The sequence below is a fragment of the Ursus arctos genome, unplaced genomic scaffold (assembly GCF_023065955.2).
Source record: "Ursus arctos isolate Adak ecotype North America unplaced genomic scaffold, UrsArc2.0 scaffold_18, whole genome shotgun sequence".
Lineage (NCBI taxonomy): Eukaryota > Metazoa > Chordata > Mammalia > Carnivora > Ursidae > Ursus > Ursus arctos.
The window spans coordinates 52,708,163-52,728,380 of NW_026622852.1; the positions used below are offsets into that span (position 1 = coordinate 52,708,163).

The 20,218-nt window shown below is 53.0% G+C and overlaps 1 protein-coding gene across 4 annotated transcripts in view; it reads left to right on the plus strand.

Moving 5' to 3' along the window:
- RALGPS1 (Ral GEF with PH domain and SH3 binding motif 1) overlaps nucleotides 1–20,218 on the plus strand; it is a 277,259-nt gene that overhangs the window by 227,207 nt on the left and 29,834 nt on the right. For all 4 annotated transcript variants that reach the window (XM_057313764.1, XM_057313765.1, XM_044389615.3 and 1 more), the window contains exons 11-12: nucleotides 103–196; nucleotides 4,656–4,723. In XM_057313764.1, the coding sequence (XP_057169747.1) occupies nucleotides 103–196; nucleotides 4,656–4,723 (162 nt within the window). The remainder of the gene's footprint in view (nucleotides 1–102; nucleotides 197–4,655; nucleotides 4,724–20,218) is intronic.

Sequence of the window (20,218 nt, forward strand, 5' to 3'; positions counted from 1 at the left end):
GGGGCACTCCTTGAGGGCAGATTGCATCAGTGATTCCTACACTTGTCATTCGGGGACGACGGGGAGACGCTGAAGCCTGTGGGTTCTGTCCGTGTTTTGCAGATCACCTCACAACCCTGCCCCATGTGCAGAAGTACCTGAAGTCCGTACGCTACATCGAAGAGCTCCAGAAGTTTGTGGAAGATGACAACTACAAGTGAGTGCCCGCTCTCTCGCCTGGCCCTTTGGGACCAGTGAGCTGCCATCTGCAGGGCTTGCAAAAGGTCACCGCAGCAGCACCCGTAAATCAGCACACACTAGCGCAAGCACGTAATGTGACCTCTGGCCCCAGCCGCACAGGCCCCGTACATCTGAGGAGATTGTCCTGTCAGCTTCTCGGCCTGGCTTTCCCACATTGCATGGGTAGCATGAACCGGATTCCACGGCTCTGCGTGGTACAGGCTTTGTGTTCCAGGTCATCACATGTGACTCCCCCTCCCCCCACAGCACTGGGTGGCAGGGCAGTGCTGTAGCCGTGCCTCCAGGCTGACAGAGTTCTCCAAGAGCCTGTTTCGTGGACGAGGCATCTCCCTGTGGCCCCAGCTTTCTGCAGGACTCTTGCCATCTGGCACTGGCTGACGCCCCATCTCCATCCCACGCAGCCCTTCAGAGTAGACTCGGTTCCCACGAAGACCCCTGTGGGCCCTTTGTCCTCATCTTCCACTCACCCCGCTCTGGCTTTCAGTGGGCTCTTCATTTGTGGCACCTGGGAATTTATCCAGCATTTCTATGTATTTAGAGGGAGAAGGAGGATTTTTCAGATCACCTCTGTGCCACATTGATTGGACTTTCTCTTGGCTCATTTTGAGCTTGAGGCCAACTAAGAGTCTCAGTACTTTTCATTTGACTGGAAATATCAAGGCAGATCTCAGCCATCTTGTAACTGATCATTTACCCTAAATGTCAGCTTTACATGTATTCTTTCAAGTCTCATCTTAATTGGCTGCTTCAGGTGTCATGTTCCTTTGAATCCCATTATCCAATATATATATGTATTTTATCTCCTCCAGCTTTGTATCAAAAATTTGACCAGTTTGATTACTTGGTCTTCATCAAAATCACTGAAAATGGTAGGGAACTGTGGCCACTAGAGACACCCCCGGTCACTCCTGATGTGCTCACTAGGACCCTGGGGATGGCAGTTGAAACAGCTCCACATCTGGCCGTGTCGACAGTAGTCATTCTCTGCCCTAGCTGTGAATCAGAGTCACCTGGGAAGCTTTATCACCATCCATATGTTTGTGGTGGAGCCTGGAAATTTGTGTTTTTTCAAAGCTCCCTGGCTGGTTCTAATAATTAGCCATTTTAGGGAGCATAGACATAATGTCTTTAGTTGTTATTGTATAATATTTTGTTAGAGCAGAGTATTATATGAAATTGTGATCTATTACATAATAGTAACAATAACAGATGGAGGCCAGAGATTACCCTTAAAATTATGCTTGCCGCAAATTAAGCTCATTTTACTTACAAAGCATTTGCTTTTCCTGAAAAGAGTACCCCAGAGTGTGAAATTATTCCCACTTAGGTTCTGGGATAATATTTTCCATTCATATGCCGGTAGTACAATTAAAGAGACAGCAGTTTTTCATTAACACTAATATCCTTTAAGGAGAAAAATGGTCTATAAATACTTCTGACCATGAGATAATCCTTGGACAAGCTGCAGGTCGTAATTACTCCTTCCATTCTGAAGGACATCGAACACCCCCTGTGCTTACTGCTAACCAGTCAGCCTGGATTTTACAAAGGCCCTTTGTTGTGGTCTAAGTGGGCAAAGCAAGGGAAGAAGCCTGCACTCTCTCCCCCAGGGCCTGGACCGTGGATGGGGTCCCTCCCCAGGGAGGCCCTGGCTCTTAGGGACACAGGACATGCAGGGCTTGTGATTCTGCTGAGGAGCCCACATTCCATGGCCCAACTCACGTCCCAAGACTTGTCCCCCACCCAAAAGGGCGCAGTGGCTTCATTATTACCTGATGATGGAACATTTCTGACACCCCGCCCCCATCTGCTTGGGAGACACTGTGCCACGGACCCAAACAGTGCTTGTTTTTCTCAACTCTTTGTCCATTTTATCTTATTTAAGAAAAATTACCCAAATTCCTACCACTTAGAAAGCATGGCCTTTAGCATAAAGTGAAAATAATTTTGGACATTTTTAATGCATAGGAAGTGCATAGAGACACAGAGAAGGATGGACAGATGGTTGGATGAAATGATAGAACTTATTAAAATCGGATCATGCTACACTTGCTATTTTTAATGGAAAGTATTTTAATTTAACCAGAAAAAGGAACTGAAATAAAATGTAAGGAATTGCTTCTCTTCAAATAAATATTTCTTCAGCACACGAGATATAATTTCCTAAAAGAGCCTTCTAAGATTACCAAGAGAGGTCAAGAAAAACATGAAGAGCTTTGAGTCCGTGAGTCCTGTTTTAACCAAGTCTCCACTGTGCGCGGGGTCAGTTGACTGGTTATGAAAGATGAGAATGTCAGCCCTCTCCCCTGCCTTCTCCCCCCCTTCACCATCTTCCGATTTTTTGTTAGCCGCGTTATGATTACTACACAGTCCATACGTTATTTTTATAACGTATGCATTATGTTCGGGAACCATAACTCCTACTGGTTAGTGTTCCTAAACAGATTGAACTCTTACCACCTGTGTTCCTCCGCAGCTTTTCCATTCCTGGAGTCTTTATTTTAACGACTCCCTTATTTAGCTGGATTTCCCCATGAGGCAGGTTTTTACAAGTCCTGCATGCTCTGATTTCCCTCGTGAAAACGTCCGTGTGTGACGGGGCCTCGCCTCACGGGGCCGTGCACGTCTGTGCCTCTCCTGCGGCACTTACAGACCCTGCTCCCGTTGCCATCTGACACTAGATGCTGCTGTAGAGAAGTCTGAGCCACTCAGATCCTTTCCTCTTGTAAGTGACTTGCTTTATCTGCCTGGTGGGTGAAGGATTCCTTGGAGTTCAAAGGCACAACAGGAGGAATGGCTCAGAGTGGTGTGTTCTGTACCAAAGTTCCCTGCAACGTGGCATGCCCTTCATTTTGGAGGGACTCTTCGGGTTATCTTTGACTTCTTCTGTCTCATTTCTTGGCTTTCCTCTTTCAGGGGTTCCAGGCATCCATATGTTGGGTACTATCTGCCTTCCATGTCCCCTAGCTTCTTCCTAGTGGCTGTAATCTCTGTCTTGGCCTCCCAGACACTCGGACGATCTGTCTCTACTTAGGTATTCATCTGATCTTTAATTGGTCCTCTAGGACCCCAGTCTCCCTTTCCATCTTACTCCTTTGTGTCATCGTCTCATTTTTCAGTTCTTGCTTTATTCAACCCATGTTCCAAATAAGCTGTTCTCCTGCTCAAAGCACTTGGGGGGAATTTCTTGTGTCCCTTGGGGCTGCCTCCTGGGCTGAACGATCTGCACACTGCTCTATTCCTTTCTCTTTCCTTTTTTATTTGAGAGGATGTTTGCTAGGCTGCTGTACCATTTCTTTCTGTCTTGCTCCCATTTGAGAAGCTCCATCTGGCTAGTCTATGGCTCCAATGGAGGGAGGCAGCATCTGACCCTGCTCCCGTGCTTGTGAGGTGGGCTGGCTTTTCTCCTGTGCGCTGTGAGGTCAGGGCGCTTTGTCTTTCCCTTCTTCTGTAGCCTGGGGGAATGCAGGGCTCAGACTCCAAGGAGACAGGGAGCAAGCAGTGTGTTTTAGACACACGGGCTCTGTTAAAAGGCCTGTATCAGGGTTTCCTCCACCTCGTTGGGGGCTGTATCCCATTCCAGAGAGGGGCACCCTCAGGTTTCAAATCACCCCCTCAGGGGAACCTTCATTTCTGTCAGAGTATCCACCATGCCGTCCACCCGTTTCATCCATTTCTTGCCAACATGTGGTCCCACTCCAAAGAGGGAAGGGTAGGGACTCCTACTCAGACCTACCAAGAAGCCTCAGAGGGCAGGATAGGAGCCCTGCTGTGTCACACCTCTTGGTGTGACTCCACAATCTTTTTCTTTCCTTGGCTGCAAGTTTCTGAAGTTCATGGCTTCAGTTCATGCCCCTTTCCTTGAGGAGTTGCAGCCAGTAAGTTCTTCTACTCCTGAGCCTTTATAATTATTTGTTGGTTTTGTTGGGAGAAGGGGAGTCTGGCATCTGGCTTCACTCCATCATTTTCACCCCGAGGTTCTTAATCAGTGCTAATAATAATAATAATAATGATGATGATGATGATAATGTTGAGGTGCCAGTCCTCATAACGTGTCCATTGCTTTGTGCCTCTCTGGGGCATCCGAGAAAGGGATGCAGAATAATGATTAAATACACCGATTTCAGGTCAGACAGTCCCGGGTTGATTGCCTGCCCTGCCACTTGCTAGCCTGTGAATTTGGGGAAGCTACGTAATCTTTATGCTGCTCAGTTTCCTCATCTGGTAGATGGCACAGTAAACATCCCTAGTCCCCAGGCTTGTCTTGAGATCTGGGGCAGACCCCAAAGGGCTCCTGGGCTCCGAAACTCTAGCCCTTAGCAGCAGTCCTATCTCCCGACTCCAAGCACACATGTGATCAGTCCCCCTCTGATACACCAGAGCCCCTCTGATCTCGTGAAAATCTTTGTTTCCAGACTGTCACTCAGAATTGAACCGGGAAGCAGCTCTCCGAGACTGGTCTCTTCCAAGGAAGATCTCGCAGGTACTGTAGCCACCTCGAGTGGGGACACACCCACTAATGGCCCAGGCATGGCTGCCGGGGCTGGCTCTGACTGTGGCATCAAGGGCACAGTTGAGTTGCAGGTTGGCAGACTCCACGATCCTAGCAGCCCTTGTACACCAGCCTTCTGGGCCCCTAACCCGTGGGGCCCCTGTGGGTCACCTCTGGGCTGGGGCTCCCTGAAAGAGCCTGGGACCCGACAGCCCCAAGAGAGGCCAGATCATACCCTCAGGTTGGGAACATGCACAGGGTAGAGAAGACCCTAGGTTCTTCTCCGAGTCACCTGGGCCCTTAGCATTGGGCCGGATACCTGGGCTCGGGTTGATGTGCCCTGGAGGGGTGGGGTGCACGGAATGCGTGGAGACTTGGTGCCTCCAGACATGGAGGGTTCACCCTCCTGGAGCATCAGCTTTATTCACATGTTTGGGACATACACACAGTGTCCCTAGTGATTAAGGGGTTTGGTACAGGGTTCCCATCCGAGGGATGTAGGAAATAGCAGGATTCTAAAGCAATTGTTGAGGGCCGTAGAAGGAATGGTAGGAAACACTAGCCACTCAAGACTGTTTCTTCAGGAGGTAATGCCAAAATTCTGAAGCAGAGTGGGCTCAAATCAAAAAGCATTCTGCCCTTGAATCTCCTTCAGATTAGTCCGAGTAAGAGGCCTCTGCCGCCTTATCTGGTTAACATGCCTTAACAGGATAAACCAAGTCTCTGGCCTTCCCCGTGTGCCAAGAAGTCCCCACAGTCAGGCTTGCTTTCTCCCCTCTGGACAGTGCCAGAGGATTCATCTCCTAGGGCCCCTTCCTGCTGCAGGCTTCCGTTACTTCTGCCCCTGCTGCGCTTGGCCCGTCCCCACTTCCCTCTCCCTGCATGCGGGAGCCACTGAGCAGGGAGAGATGGGAGGGCCTGATGTGAGCCAGGCACTTACAGTGAGCCAGGCACCCAAGGGGAATGAGGCGAAGACCTGCCCGCATGGAGCTTAGGCTTTAGCAGGGAGGCAGGCGGCAGAGCCGTGAGGGGGGCGAGGCACAGTACAGGAAGAGAGATGGCAGAGGGAACGTCTTAGCCTTTCCTTGAGGGGCCAGCTCTGCCTCTGTCTAGCGACTCTCTCCATCCACAGGCCAAACTCGGGCCTCATCTCTGCCTGAGAGAAGCAAGGCCTCTGGAAATTTCCCCAGCCAGGCCCCTTGCACATGCCTTAAATGCCTTCCCCTCGTGTTTCCGTGGTTGGCTCTTGCTCATCGTTCTAAACTCAGAGAGACTTTATTTCAGCTCTTTGTTTCTTGATGACACCCCCATTTGTAATTTTTCTCTTTGTCTGGTCACTGGGCCTCACTTAGTTCCTGTTAGACTCATCCCGCTGGATGAGTCTCCAGCACCTGGCATAATGCTCGTGCTGTATGGGTGCTCGAGCCTCCCCGGGTTCATGGATGAGTGGGTGAAAGGAAGGAAGGACCAGTCTGAGGCTCCAGGTGGGCCTTTGGTGCACACTAGCCTGGAGCACAAGACGGGTCTTATTGCTGGAGCCTCATCCCTGAGCCTCAGAAAGCCTTCTGCTCCCCAGGGCCCTTCACACCCACCTGCAGCCCTGGCAGCCTCATCTGCCAGCCTCAGCTCCCGAGTATCAGCCATTCGGCAAGCTCGCAGGCTGCTTATTATCAGGTCAGATGACAGCAGAGGCCTCCCCTTCCCCTAGGCATCAATCTGGCCCAGATCGTCCCTTCACTTGACCAGCACCTGCCTCACTACCTTCTCCCTGAAGAAGAGACCAGGGCCCCACCTCTGCCCCCAGCCCAGTTCTCCACTGAGCACCACCACTCCTCCTGCCAGGCCGGAGGTTGTGGACCAGGACCCAGGCTCAGAAACTAACACTGCTAATTGGGGGCCTCAAGAACTGACCTTCTCACTGAGCCCCGGGCAGGAAAGGAGGAGCTATACTGACTTGACCCCTGCCTATGATGGAAACCAGGGCCTGGGAGCCAGGACCCAGCCCCTGGCCCAGCCTCCCCAGGGTCCAACAGACTTTGCTGTTTTAGCCACCGTCCCCTCCATCGGCTCTGTCATTTATTAGCTATGTGAGGCCAAAACCCAGCAAATTAACCAACTGCCAGCATCAGTCAGAATCCTGTCAAGAAAGAGAATTGCTCCCCCCACCACACCCTGGCTCACACGAAGAGACTTAAATGAAACTGAAATGGGAATTATGTAAAGAATGGTGAGGCACCAGCACCTCTAGGCTGAGGGACCTGGGAAAGAAAAGGTCACCAATTCCAGAGATTGCTGAGCCGAGGAGGACTCGACTTCTGAGGGGGCAAACAGAAGAGTCGGCGTACCCGCCAAGTCTCAGTTTCTCCATCTGTAAAGTGGGCATCATAATGCCTCCCTCCCATGGTTGTTGTGGGGATTTATTGAGACCACGTGTGTGAAACAGTCCAGTGCCTGACACACAGAACTTTCTCATCAAGTGTAACTTCACTAGGATGATGTGATTGTCATCACTATGAGGATTGTGCCTGTGTCACTGAATCAGCCTTCAGCTTTTCATGAAGCATTGCTGCCTCAGGGGTGCTTTCCTCCCACTGGACCCCCACCCTCCTGGCCCAGGTCAGGCCCCTGTTACACCAGGGTTGGCAAACGATGGCCCAGATCCAGCCCAGCCCCGGTTTTGTACTGGAGCACACCACACCCATCCGTTGACATATTGTCTGTGTCTGCTTTCCGTGCCAGTGGCAGAGTTGAGAGGTTGGGACAAAGACCCTATGGCCTCCAAAGCCTAAAATATTCACCATCTGGCTTTTTACAGAAACTCTGCCAACCCAGCGTTCTCCACTCTTGCAGAGCCGGTCTGTACTTCTCCACGGCTCTTCCCGCCCCCCGCCCCCCGCCGTGGGGATTCAAGTCTTATCTGTGCAGATTTGTCCCATGTCTGCCTCCCCACACACACACTGAAGGCCCCCCAACGTAAGGACCCCATCTGGCGTCCCCAGAGCCTGGCACACAGGGGCCCTGGGGAAATCGCCGTGCTCGCCTGTCCTCGCCTCTTCAGCCCGGCCTCTGAGCTCCTGGCCGGACCCTTCAGGCTCTGGGCTCTGGGAGGCAGCTCCAGGGCTGCCGACTGCTGACTCCACACTCCCTTCTGGGGAAGTGCTGATGCGGCACTTTTCACACAGTGGTGTGAGCCCGGCTCACAGGAGTGTTTTCCACCAGTTTTCCAAAGCCCTGGCTTCAGCCCTGGAAGCAGGATGTTAAGGTTTTCATTGATCACCAGAGGGCCTGGGAGTGTCTGGAAGGCTTCCGACGCGCTCAGTGGTCCTGGCTTCCCACCCGCAGCCTCGAAGCCTCTCCGAGGACAGAGAGGCGGGTGCTGCTGCAGCCTGGGACAGCCGAGGGGTCCTGCGGAGGGCAGGACCAGAGGGGCAGCTCCCACGAGGCCTTTCACCATCTGGCAATCAGACCAGGCTGCGTGGCAGGAGCCCGACCGGCCCAGGGACAGGAATGTGCCTCTTGCAGTCCCAGGAATGGGAGGAACGCAGCCTCCCTCAGCAAATTGGGATGGGGGTTTCAGCTACGGCTCCAGGCTCCCTTTCCAGCAGTCAGGCACCCACCCACACACCTGCCAAGGAGAGGACCCGAGATGCCTTCGTTGGTTCGCGCACTCAGGACATCCAGATCAAGGGCCTACTGTGACGGGCCCTTGCGATGAGCCGGGTACCCAGTGGAACAAGGCACCTGCCCGCATGGAGCTTGGGCTTTAGCAGGGAAACAGGCAGCAAGAGCCGTGAGGGGACAAGGAGATGTGGCACAGGAAGGAGCCAGAGGAGGCCAGCGTAAGACCAAAATGGTTGGTGGGCTCCCTGACCCTTCCGTGGGGCCGTGCCCACTTCTCTCACCAGCTCGCCCGCCTCAGGTGCTGAGACCTGCTGACCCAGCACTGGGAGCAGCCGGGACTTGGGTCTCTCAGAGGCTTTGGTTCACGTCAGTGTGGTCCCAGGCTGAGGCTATGCCCTTCGTGTCTGTGATGGCCCCTGCGCCCCACAGAGAGCTGCCCGCTCTCCACCCTGGGGAGTGGCCGTGCTGGCAGCTCTGCACCAACAAATAGACTGTGAGAACGGAAATGGAGAAACCTTCTCAGTTTCTGGGCTGTGGAAGAGAGAGGGCCAGGAATGCCACGTTTTCAGTCCCCGCCCCCCCCATATGTAATGTTTCATTTATATAAATGAACTAATATTTTCCTGGAGAGCAAAAATCATAAAGAACGTTGACCCCCAGAGAGGGCAAGTGGTGTTTGTGTGTGCCTTGGAACCGATGAAGACATTTCCAGATTCTGTGAGCCCCGCCTCCACGTGGCTGAACCAACTGACAGGTTTTCTCTAAAGAGTCCTTGGCAGCAAAGCAAGGCCATGGAAAATCTCAGCATGGGCCTCGGGTTTCTGTGCTCGTACCTTCAGACCTGCTCTCCACACACCTCTGTGTCTTCCTTGTTTTACTGCCTCTTGGGGAAAAGCCCTGCTTTGGAGTCAGGCAGACCTGAGTTCACGGCGTGGCTCCAGCACTTACCAGCTGTGGGACCTTGGGCCATGGCTTACTCCGTCCGAGCCTCGGTGTTCTCATCGGTGACACGGCCATGGAATAAATACTTCACATAGGCTTACTTCCCAGGGCTGAGACTGTGCCGGGAAAGCTCTCAGCCCAGCACCTGGCACATGCCCACCACTCAGGATTGCTGGCTCATGGCCCATACGGGGCAGACTCCAATGCTGTCCTGATGGAGGGACAGCATGACACAGCTGTCAGAGTAGGGGACAGGGAGCTGGAGGGCCCTTCCCTCAAGTCCAGCTCACTACTCAGCAGCTGCACTGGGTACCACAGCTGCACAACCAGCCACCCTGGAACCTAGTGGCTCAGAACCACCATTCTGTTATAGGCACAGGCTCTGTGGGTCAGGAGATCGGACAGGATACAGCCAGGATGGCTTGTCTCTGCTTCACAGTATCTGGGGCCTTAGCCAGAAGGACTCGAAGGTTGAGAGGGACTCAGTGGCTAGGGGCTAGAATCATCTGGATGCACGTGGCACTGGCTGTTGACGGGGCCACAGCTGGGGGCTGAACACATATGTACGCGTGGCCTCCCACGTGGCCTGGGTTTCCTTACCGTATGGCAGCCTCAGAGTTGTCAGCTCCTACATGGCAGTGTTCCCCCAGAGCAGAGGTCCCAAGAGCAGGGTGGAAGCTGCGTCACCGCATCTGTGTGACCCCCTCAGAAGTCACGTGACCTTGCTTTTGCCACACTCCGTTGGTCAAGGCAGTCACATAGGCTCTCCCAGTTCCAAGGAGAGGGGACTCAGACCCGACCACTCAACGGGGGCAGTGTTGAGAATTTGTCGACGTGTTAAAACCACCACCAGCTGGTTCCGAGTAGGGAAACAGAGGCTCAGAGATGGTGGTGGTGGTGGCGGTGGCAGGGGTGGCGGCCGCCGGCAGGCATTGAGCTCGTACTCGACGCCAGGCACTGTCGTAAGTGCTTCCTGTGTGTTCACTCAGGACCCTCACACCTACCCTGTGAGGTGAGGGCCGATAGCCTCGTTCTGTAGGGGAAGGTACTGCGGCGCTGGCCCCCTCATCTCTCGTATGGAGGAAGGAGCAGAGCCAGCTGCTAAGCCCAAGGGTCTGGACTGGTTGCCCTTATCCAGTGCGTGGAACGAGCAGGATGCACTTGAGGGTCCTAGAGCACCCTGGGCTCTGCCCCATTGCCCTTTGTGTCTATGCAGTACAGTAATAGGAAGTACAGTGTCTATGCAGTCATCGCTGCCCTGGATGACAACCTTGGCACATCCAGGCCTTTCCTAGAGACACTTTTGAGTCATACACTGTCCCTCCTTGGTTCTTAGAAGGCCGCTTCTGTGTAAGAATCACAACTCCAAACCTGATTTGGCATTAAATCTTTTTCACTCCCCCTGGCTGGGGGGCTTGGGGCGTGATCTCTCATGGTCAGGGTTGGGGGTACTTGGCCCTTCTCCCCACCAGGACTTTCTCTGTCTCAGTTGGCTTGCTAACCTTGGGGCTTGGAGCAAAGGACATAGTCTTAGCAGTGGGTTCTGCTGTCTTGGAACCCTCCAGGTGACAATTGTTGTACTGATGCTTCCTCACATGAGCAGTTTCATGGGTTTTTCAGAGATCCCACAGGTTCCTTGACCAGGGCATGTGTCAGTCCATTCTGGAACCACTGCAGCTCCTTCACAGAGTCTGTGCCCCCGGGCAGCTGCTTGCCTCTCTGCAAGCCCTTAACTCCATGCCAGCTCTCCTCTCAAGGGGCCACTGTGGTCGGTGGGAGGCCACACCCTTCCTTGTCCTGACAGACCTGCGAATGCAGCTAACCCTGGTGTGGCCGCCACTGTCCTCTGGCTGGGGCCGTGTGGGCTCCCATGCCTGAGTAAGACACTAGGAGTCCCCTGGGTCTCCCAACTGCTGGGGACATGCTTCAGGCTCCCTAAGTGGCCTGTAGAGACCTCCCTCTCTACTGTAGAGTAGTGAGCAGAAGAAGAGAACACTCTGTGGGCGGGGGTGGGCACTCCCCCTTCCATAGGCTCCTCCATTAGCTTTTCTAGACTCTCAGAATGGGTTAAGGGGCCCAGGTGAGGCGCTCGAGAGCCGATAAGCCAGTGTCTGCCTCTTCGCTCTGGAAGTTCACATCTGCTCTGCTCCTCATCTCTCTTCTTAGTAGCCTGCTCCATCAAGGTCAAGCAGAGGAACAGAGACGCCACCCCTCTTCTGTCCCACTCTGCTGCCCCACTGTGGCCCAGCTCCACACATGGCACCAGCGGCTTCCCCAGCCTTGCTTGCTCTGACTCTAGGGAGAAAGCGTCTGGGCCTCACCACTATTGAAGGGCGATCGGATGCCATTTCTCAGAAAGAAATGAACCGGGGCATTCTGAATGATGTGTGAGCCAGATCTTGGCTCACGGCGAGGACCCGTGAGAGCTGCATGGATGAGAAACAAAGAATGTGTGTGAATGTAACAGTGACCGGCTCCCAGGCTCGCCCATGAAACCCGGCCTGAAAGGGCTTTCTCTGCACAGGGCCGCAAGTCCCTGAGTGCCAGAGGGCAGCCCCAGGGAGGGCCCCGCTCTGGGAACAGGGCTCAAAGAACACACAGTAAAGAATCCAGGAGACACAGAACCCCCTTCGCCCCGTGCGCCATGTGCCCCGGTGACGCTGTCTGGAGCCTCAGATCCAGCCATGGTCACTCCCCTTCTACAACGCAGAGAGGCTCAGGAGGCCGAGGAGACTGGATGCCGAGCTCCCGGCAGCCCAGGCAGAGGCTGGACTGGAACTCGAGTCTTGTGACTCCGAGTCCCCTCACCACAGCTGCCTCCCATTAATTTCCAGTGTGCAAGACTTGGAAAGTAGCCTGCGAGCGGCCGCCGGCTGCCAGACTGCTTCAATCGGGCAGTGCCGACCCAGGGCAGGGACGGGGATGCTGCTGGAAACCCGTGGGAATGAGGCTCCCCATCGTCCTCTGCAGAGCCCGCCCCTCTGTAGCCAGAACCCTATGCCTGGCCCGGCCGTTTGTTTGGTGCACTCGGGCCTGGACAGCCCCCGCCTCCCTGAGCTGGTGCTGGTGGGAGACTCTGGTCAACAGGAAATCCCATCTCATTCCTTAGTTACAAGTGGATGGGCCCCTGAAGGCAAGTGCAAGCCACTGGAGAGCAAGGGACCGGAGTGCCTGGCCCCGAGGACGGGGGTCACCGCCCTCTCAGAACTCAGGACGTGTGTGCTGGCAGCACTGGGCCTACATCTCAGTGGAAGCCCTACCATCGCTAATTTCACCCCTGGCAAAGGGGGAAGGTCAACAGTTCTTGCCTCCATTTCTCCCTTCTTCTGAGAGAAGCATCTAGTTGAGCAGAAGGTCGTTTCTGGAGCGTTTCAGGCTTGTCTGCTGTGGTCGCCGTGGGTGGGCAGAGGAGGACGCTGGCTCCTGGCACTGGCCAGCCGACTCAGGTGGCAGGCTAGGCCCCTCCAGATTGCTCTCCCTAGAGACTCGGACCCTGGGGAAGGAGACCATTGCTATGTGTTCCAGCCCCAAAGATGGGTGCTGCCTGCACAAGGTGCCTCTGGGGGGAAGAAGTGACAGCTGAGGATGGGGCTGCTGTCCAGGAAAACAGTGCATCGCTTCTGAGGCCTTCCATTAGAATTACAAGTGAAGCCCAAGGTCATTCTCCTCATGCATCTAAAATGACAATTTTCTCAAATATTTGTTCTGTTGACCCTGATTCTACACAAGTTCCTTTTTAGCCTATCTCTTCTTCTCATCCCGCAAATGCTGCTTCTGTCCCAGGCCTTCCCTCTTCTCACTGAGTTTACAACTCTGAATACTTTTGCCCTCTCCCAGGGCTCCACACACCCCTGTCTGGATGCATCTGTCCTCAGGGCCATCTGCCTCCTGAACACCGCACGCAGTGGCCTCCAGACACCAGTCCCAATCTGAACTTCTCACCAGCCCCCCAAGCCTGCTTCCTAAGTGAACGGAACCAGCCTCCACTGAGGCTGTCCTGAGCCCCCCTCCCACCACACCTCCTAGACACCTCTCGTCCTCATTTCTCCTTCCTGGCCTGTCATTTTGGCCCCATCCATGTGCTTTTTTTAGCCAGAGTGAGCTTTCTAGAGTATGAATCGAGCACATCACCACTCCTCCTAAAAATCTCTACACCTTCCCGCATTAAACTCCAGGCTCCCTACATGGCCCTGCAGCTCTGGTCGTCCCCCCCGCATCACCACCACACACACAGCCCCTGCCCTCAGCTCTTCTGCCAGGCGTCTCCCTGCAGTTTCTCTAGTAGTTCCTGTTGTCTGCCATCTCGGGCTTTTTGCTCTTCTGCTCCTTCTGGGTACGCCCCTGCATCGGCTGGAACTCTTGGGCCAGCCTGGATGTCAGACCCTCCGGCTCCTCTCCGACCTTCCCGTGTTCTCAGGTGTACTGCTCATATCTCCGATGCCCACCAGCTGCTTGCCCTGGCGAGCTCCTTAACCCTCTGACCTCGGGTCCCACATCGTAGCATCGAGACGACAACCGTGCCTGGGACGCAGTGTGATTGCACCTGTGTAAAGCCTTCAGCACAGTTCCTGGCATCTGTAGATGTGCGGAGAAGGCCCGCTGTTACCATCACCACCGTCATTACTGGCATGGTAGTCGTACTGTTGGTGGAGTTATTGCTGCTATCATATCTGTTCTTTCTTCTTCCAGTCAAACCATGTATCCTGTTGGTGCAGTTATTGCTCTTATTGTATCTATTACTTCTTTCCTCCTATCAAAGCATGTGTCCCTCCCGGGTTTATTTATCTGCATACTTGTCTTTCTCCCCCACTTGACTGTAAACCCCATGAAAGCAAAACATCAGCTCTGTGATCCAGTGTGGCTGGCCAGCACCTGGCTCAGGGCTGGCTTGGGGTCAGGAAACATTTGCTGCAGGAAGGAGGGAGGGATGCTGTGTCATTTCCTCCTCGAAGGGAGGCTGCTGGCTCGGGCCGCTGTTCCTGTTTTGCAGATGTAGAATGAGGCTCAGAGGTGCCAGGTGACTTGCCCAAGGTCACTCAGCCTGCACGCGGCAGATAACACTGGAGCCCACATCTGTCTGCCTCTGGATCCTGAGTTCTTAGGACCATTCATCATCCTGCCTCCCACCCACTGCAAAGCCGTTATTAGAAGGCCTTGTGCTCTTTTCTCTTCCAATCAATGAGTGGTCTGTTGGGCAGCTTGTTGGTTTCTTGAGAGAAATGTAATGAAAACCAGATTTTTTTTTCAACATGATATCTCGTTCCCCACAGAGACTGTCAGTTCTCATATGTTCCACTAAAACTGCTAAAGAAACAGCCACTTAAAGAGCTTTAAAGATTATTCATGGAAAAATTATGCTGAGGAAAAATAGAGCAATCCTCTGAGATAGTCAAGCCACATGGTCAGTTTTTCCAGCTGTTCGTGCCATATCGGGCTGGGCAGCGGGGACCACACTCTGCAAAGCAAGGCCAGAACCCCAGCTCATTATCACTGCCCCCACCCCTGCCCTTGCCCCAGGGGACACAGAGAAGCAAACTTGCCAGCTGCCCAGCTCAGAAACAGCCCCAGAAGCCACGTGTCCCTGGTGCTGTCACGTGGTGGCCACCCCAGGCTTAGTGGGGCAGGAATATGAGGCCTTTCAGTAGCAGAGAGCGTCACTTACTGGCAGAGAAGCCACCCCCGTCCCTAAGTCCCAACTGAATGGAAATTCTTCTGCTTAAGCGTCAGACCAGGCTATTGGTCAACAATGCAGGGGGGAGGAGTGGCCGAGACCCAGGGCACCCAGAGCAGCATCAGCTTGGGCACTGGACCCAGGCAGATCACAGCCTCTACTGCTTGGGCCTCCCACCCTTCCCCTGAGCTGGGCTGAGGGCCATCCGAGGCCAGGCGTGCCTCCCAAGGCCGTGCAAAGCAGCAAGAAGAGGGAGGCGGATCTGGGCCTTGTCCTGGAGGGAGAATCAGGAGCTGAGCGGAAGAAACCAAGGGCGAGTCCGGAGGCGTAGGCAAGCCGGAACACGCGGGTCAGAGCCGGAACACGCGGGTCAGAGCCGGAATGCGGGAAGCACCTGGAGACAGGTGAGAAAGAGAGAGAGCCGGAGTGAGTGGGACAGCCACAGAGGTTACCAGAAGAGCTTTGGAAAGTCCAGCTCTCTGGGCACAGCACAGCACACACGGCCAGCTGAGGGAGCAAAGCCAGCACCCCTCCAGTGCGTGACCTGATGTGCCTCGGATGTCCCTTTAACACGGCGACTGTAAAACTACCAGCTGCCTACGAGTCAATGAAATAGGATGTGCAAGTGTTGGGACAAGCCCGGCCCGAAGCTGGTGCACCCTAGATGTTCGTCCTCTCCACCTTCACCGGCAGAGTAGCAGTTGGACTTACCCAACGCACGGTTCCCGGAGGAAGTGCCACCTGCTTTTGTCAGATCACCTCAGATGTGACACTGTTTCTTCTGCCTCAGGTTTTCACTAACGCCTGGCCTTTGAACTGCTAGACCTGCCCCCACCCCCTGCCCCGCCACCACCGGGTTAGCCGTGTACCCCTGGGTTGAAGTCTGGCACGTGGCGGGGGCAGCACGCCCCAGCAACGCAGTACCCGGTCCCCACACCGAACACTCAACCGTAATTCTCACCATTATTATTACTATGACAACACAAGGAGTCGAGTTCCAGTTCAAACCGCAGGGGGCGAGCACTGCAAGCTGACCTTTACAAAATACTTTCTGAACCCATGGCAGGAACCAGGGTGACTCAGGCAGTGTAATCCCGCGTCCATGCCACTGATAAACAAGGCGAATTCCACCCTCAGCATGGATTCATTTATTGAGCAATATGTGTGCAAAACACAAACGAAGCAGGATGTCTTCCACTCTTCCCTTTCCTCTCTAGAGCACCCACACGAGACGTTTCCTCCAGGGGCTTGCTCGCTTTTGTTCCAACTTTGGAGCAGAAGGTCTTCACTGGGGTGCGCGTGAGAACCACCTGGACACCAATGACCAGACTCGCTTGAGGCCAGTGAGATCAGAACCTTCAGGATGGGCCCAAGAAACTCCATTTCTTTTTTTTTTTTTCCTTTAAAATTTTTTTATTTTTAAGATTTTATGTATTCATTTGACAGAGAGAGAAACAGCCAGTGAGAGAGGGAACACAAGCAGGAGGAGTGGGAGAGAAAGAGGCAGGCTCCCAGCGGAAGAGCCTGACGTGGGGCTCGATCCCAGAACGCCAGGATCACGCCCTGAGCGGAAGGCGGACGCTTAACGACTGAGCCACCCAGGCGCCCCGTAACTCCATTTCTCATACACTCTCCAAATGCCTCTGCCACATCCCCTGGTTAACAATTAGAGTGTGCAGCGCCTTCCCAGGAAAATGCACACAGACAGTAAGCTTAAGTACAATTGCAGTACCTACGCAGACCCCTCAAAGGCCTTCCACTGGCCGTCTCTGGTTGGTGAAGAGGCCCCGCCTCTCTGGCTTCATTATCATGGATTGGTCTGTAAGAGCCTGTTTTCGAGACACTTTCTGCAGCCTCAGACAGCCTCCCTGTCTCCAGTTACCAGGCCAGGTCACCCAGGCAGCCTACCTAGAGGCAGTGTGGTGTGGTGGGGCCTCCTGGTCAGGTTCCTTGGGCTGCAAACAGCAGAAACGAGCCCTGGCTGCCTCAACCAAAAAGGGAACCATTGGCTTATGGGATCCAGGAAGGGCTGAGCAGCCAGGGAGGGAAGGACAGGAGGCACTGCCTGCAGGAATGAACCAAACAGGACTCCCTCCCACCTGGCTCTTTGCCTCTATGGGCCTCTCACCAAAGACCAGCTTCCTTTTCCACAAGCAGGGAGACACGGCATCAACAGTGTCTAAGTTTTATTTCTCATCCACCAAAAAGTGATTGTCCTCAAACATGTTCTAGGCTCAAATCTGAAAGTCCTGGGGAGGGTTGTCTGTCCCTATCCAGGGCCAGGAACTAGGCCACGTTGATCTGACATTGGCTTCCCACCCATCAAGGGTGGGAAGGGGAAATTCCTGGAGGAGGAGGTGGGTGGGTGGCCCCAGGTGTCTAGTCCATGGAGTCACAATGCCTAGACTTGAACCTGATTACATTGCCAACCAGCTCCTGACCTTGAAGCTTAAGCTCTCGAGCTGCTGCCTCCCCATTTGTGAGTTAAGGCTAAGAACCCAGACCTCAGAGGGGTGTTGTGTGGGTTAAGTGTGAAGGGACTGCAGGGCTGCAGCAGGGCACAGATGGCACAGCCCAGTGGGGTGATCGCAGGAGAGCTTCAGAAAGGGGCTATTTATAAAGACACGGGCAGGGTATAAGGAACCCCAAGGACAGCACAGCACCCCGTGGCTGGAACAGGAGTGCAGGGAGGCAGCGGTCACAAAAACCAGAGTAGAGAGGGCTTGGGGAGACTGCTGCCTCTCAGGGGTGACCCCGAAGGAAAGTCTAGAGGAGATGATACCACAGCCTCTCTCCTTCATCCCCAGTCTCTGGCCAGGGCTCCCCATAGACCTGACCCAACAAGGAGTCATAGCGCAGCTCCCAGTTCACGGCACAGGGTAGGAAAGGGTGCCGGACAAATCTGGAGGGCAAATGGAAGATGCCAGCACAGCCCCGGCACACAGTAGGCATGCATGTGTTTTTAAAGTATTCTCATTTTAAATAATGAAATACTGAACACATAGAGAATACCCATTGTGCCCACCATCCATATTTAACACAAATTAACATTTTGCCATATTTGCTTTATATTTTTTAAGTAAAATAACATTACAGTTAGAGCAAAAGTCCCTCTCACCCCACCCTTCCTTCCCTGTAGAGGCATCTACTCTCTTAGGTTTGTGTTATTCCTGCGCAGGCTTTTACATTTTACTGAATATATACTCATGTACAGACAAATATACTCTTGATTTGCCTGTTTTAAAATGTTTACAAAAAGGGCACCATGCCTCAATGTAAACACCCTTTTGTGCCTTACACTTTCCCTTCAGCGTCTGCTTGTAGGATTTAATCTGTACCGACACCTGCAGATCCGGTTTCTTCACTGTTTTCTGCTCCGCAGATGTGTTGGATGCATAGCCCCGCCTCATTTATCCTTCTCCCTCCGGAGGGTCATGTAGATTGTTCCCGCTTTTTTGCTGTTACACACAGTGCGACGTTGAACATCCTTGTGCACGTGTGTCCTTGTGCATAAAGGCTGGAGTCTCCTGAGGGTAGATTCCTAGAATCGGAATCACCTCCTCGCAGAGGCACGGCATCTTCACCTTCACTCACCATTGCTAACTGCTTTCCAGATACTCCTAGGAGCCCTGAGCTAGCATTCCCATCCTCCCACGTCCCAGCTGACACTTGATCTGGTCAGGCTAATTAATTTTTTATAATCTAATGAGATTAAAGTGGGGTTTTTTCCTCATTTTTAGTGTGTAATTTGCATTCCCATTATCCCAGTAAGTTTAAGCACGTTTCCTTGTAGTGATTGGTCATGTGGGGTTCCTCTTCTGTGAATTTCCCATTTGTGTCCTTTACCCATTTTCTCTGTGTGGTTTGTCTCTCTCTTACTGATTACTTGAAATTCTTTATCTCAACATGAATCCTTTGCTGGCGATGTGGGTGACAGATCTCTTCTCCCAGACCACAACTTGCCTTTTCACATTTTTGCTGTCTTTTATTTGTTTGTTTTGGTGCAGAAATGTTTCATTGTAATGCAATCACACGTGTTCATTTTGTTAAGGTTTTATGTGTTTGAGAGAGAGCGTGTGCAAGCAGGGGTGGGGGAGAGGGAGAGGGAGAGGGAGAAGCAGGTACCCGCTGAGCAGGGAGTCCGATGTGGGGCTCGATCCCAGGACCCTGAGATCATGACCTGAGCTGAAGGCAGACGCTTAACGGACTGAGCCAGCCAAGTTCAATTTTTTTGTCCTTTAGGGTTTATGTTTTTTGTTTCTTCCCCCAAGGTCATAAAGATTGCTTTATTGTTTTGCCCCAGTAGTCTCACATTTTTGCTTTTCACATTCATGATGTGAATCCACTTGTGTAATATAAGGTGGGAGGACTCTTAATTTCATCTTTCTCCACATGGAGCCCAGTGGTTCTAGCACCATATACTGAAAAGACCATCCCTTCCCCACTGACATGTAATGACACCACCATGATGAAGCAGATCTGGGCTCTCGTTCCTGATTTACTGAACTGTTTCTCTATCCCTGCCCCGGCACCAAACTGTGTGAATCACTATTGTTTTGTGTTTTGTTCTGATATCTGGTAGGGCAAGGCCTCTACTATTCTTAAGAACTGTCTTGGCTACATCGTCCCTTTATTCTTCCAACAGGATTTTAAGATCAGCTCAAACGGCCAGGTCAGGCAGTGTTTGAACACCATGCCACTGGCAGTTTCAAGCAAGGAAATGGCATGCCCAGCTTCTCATTTTTTCAGAAAGCTGTGCAGGGGTTGGATTTCAGAGGCTCAGACTGGAGGTAGAAGATAAAACGTGGGGACTCAGACCAAGCAGTGACATGAGTGATGAGTGCGAGGGGATGTACAGAATCTGGGGGGCCTTGGTGATTGTGTGTGGCAAGCGAAGAGGAGATAAGAAGAGAAGAGGCAAGTCACAGTCTGGGAAAAGCCGAGACGACCCCGCCTTCCAGGCCAGGTGGCTGAGTGTCCAGAGTTGGAAATACAGGAGGAGGTTCCAGGTTCAGCCTTCACTGAGCTGAACTTAGGATACCTTTTGGAAGTTCAGATGCAAGTGTCCTGGGTATATTGGTCTCAGGTTCAGAAAAGTATACATTTCAAAGTCATCGGCATATCTGGTGAGTTCAAATCAAATAAAAATCAGGAGCCAAAGAGGGAAGCCTGTGTAGAAAACACCAAAGTGAGAGCTTGTTGGAGGATAAGGAGCTCGTGGAAGAGACAGAGTGACGGTGATGAAGAGGCAC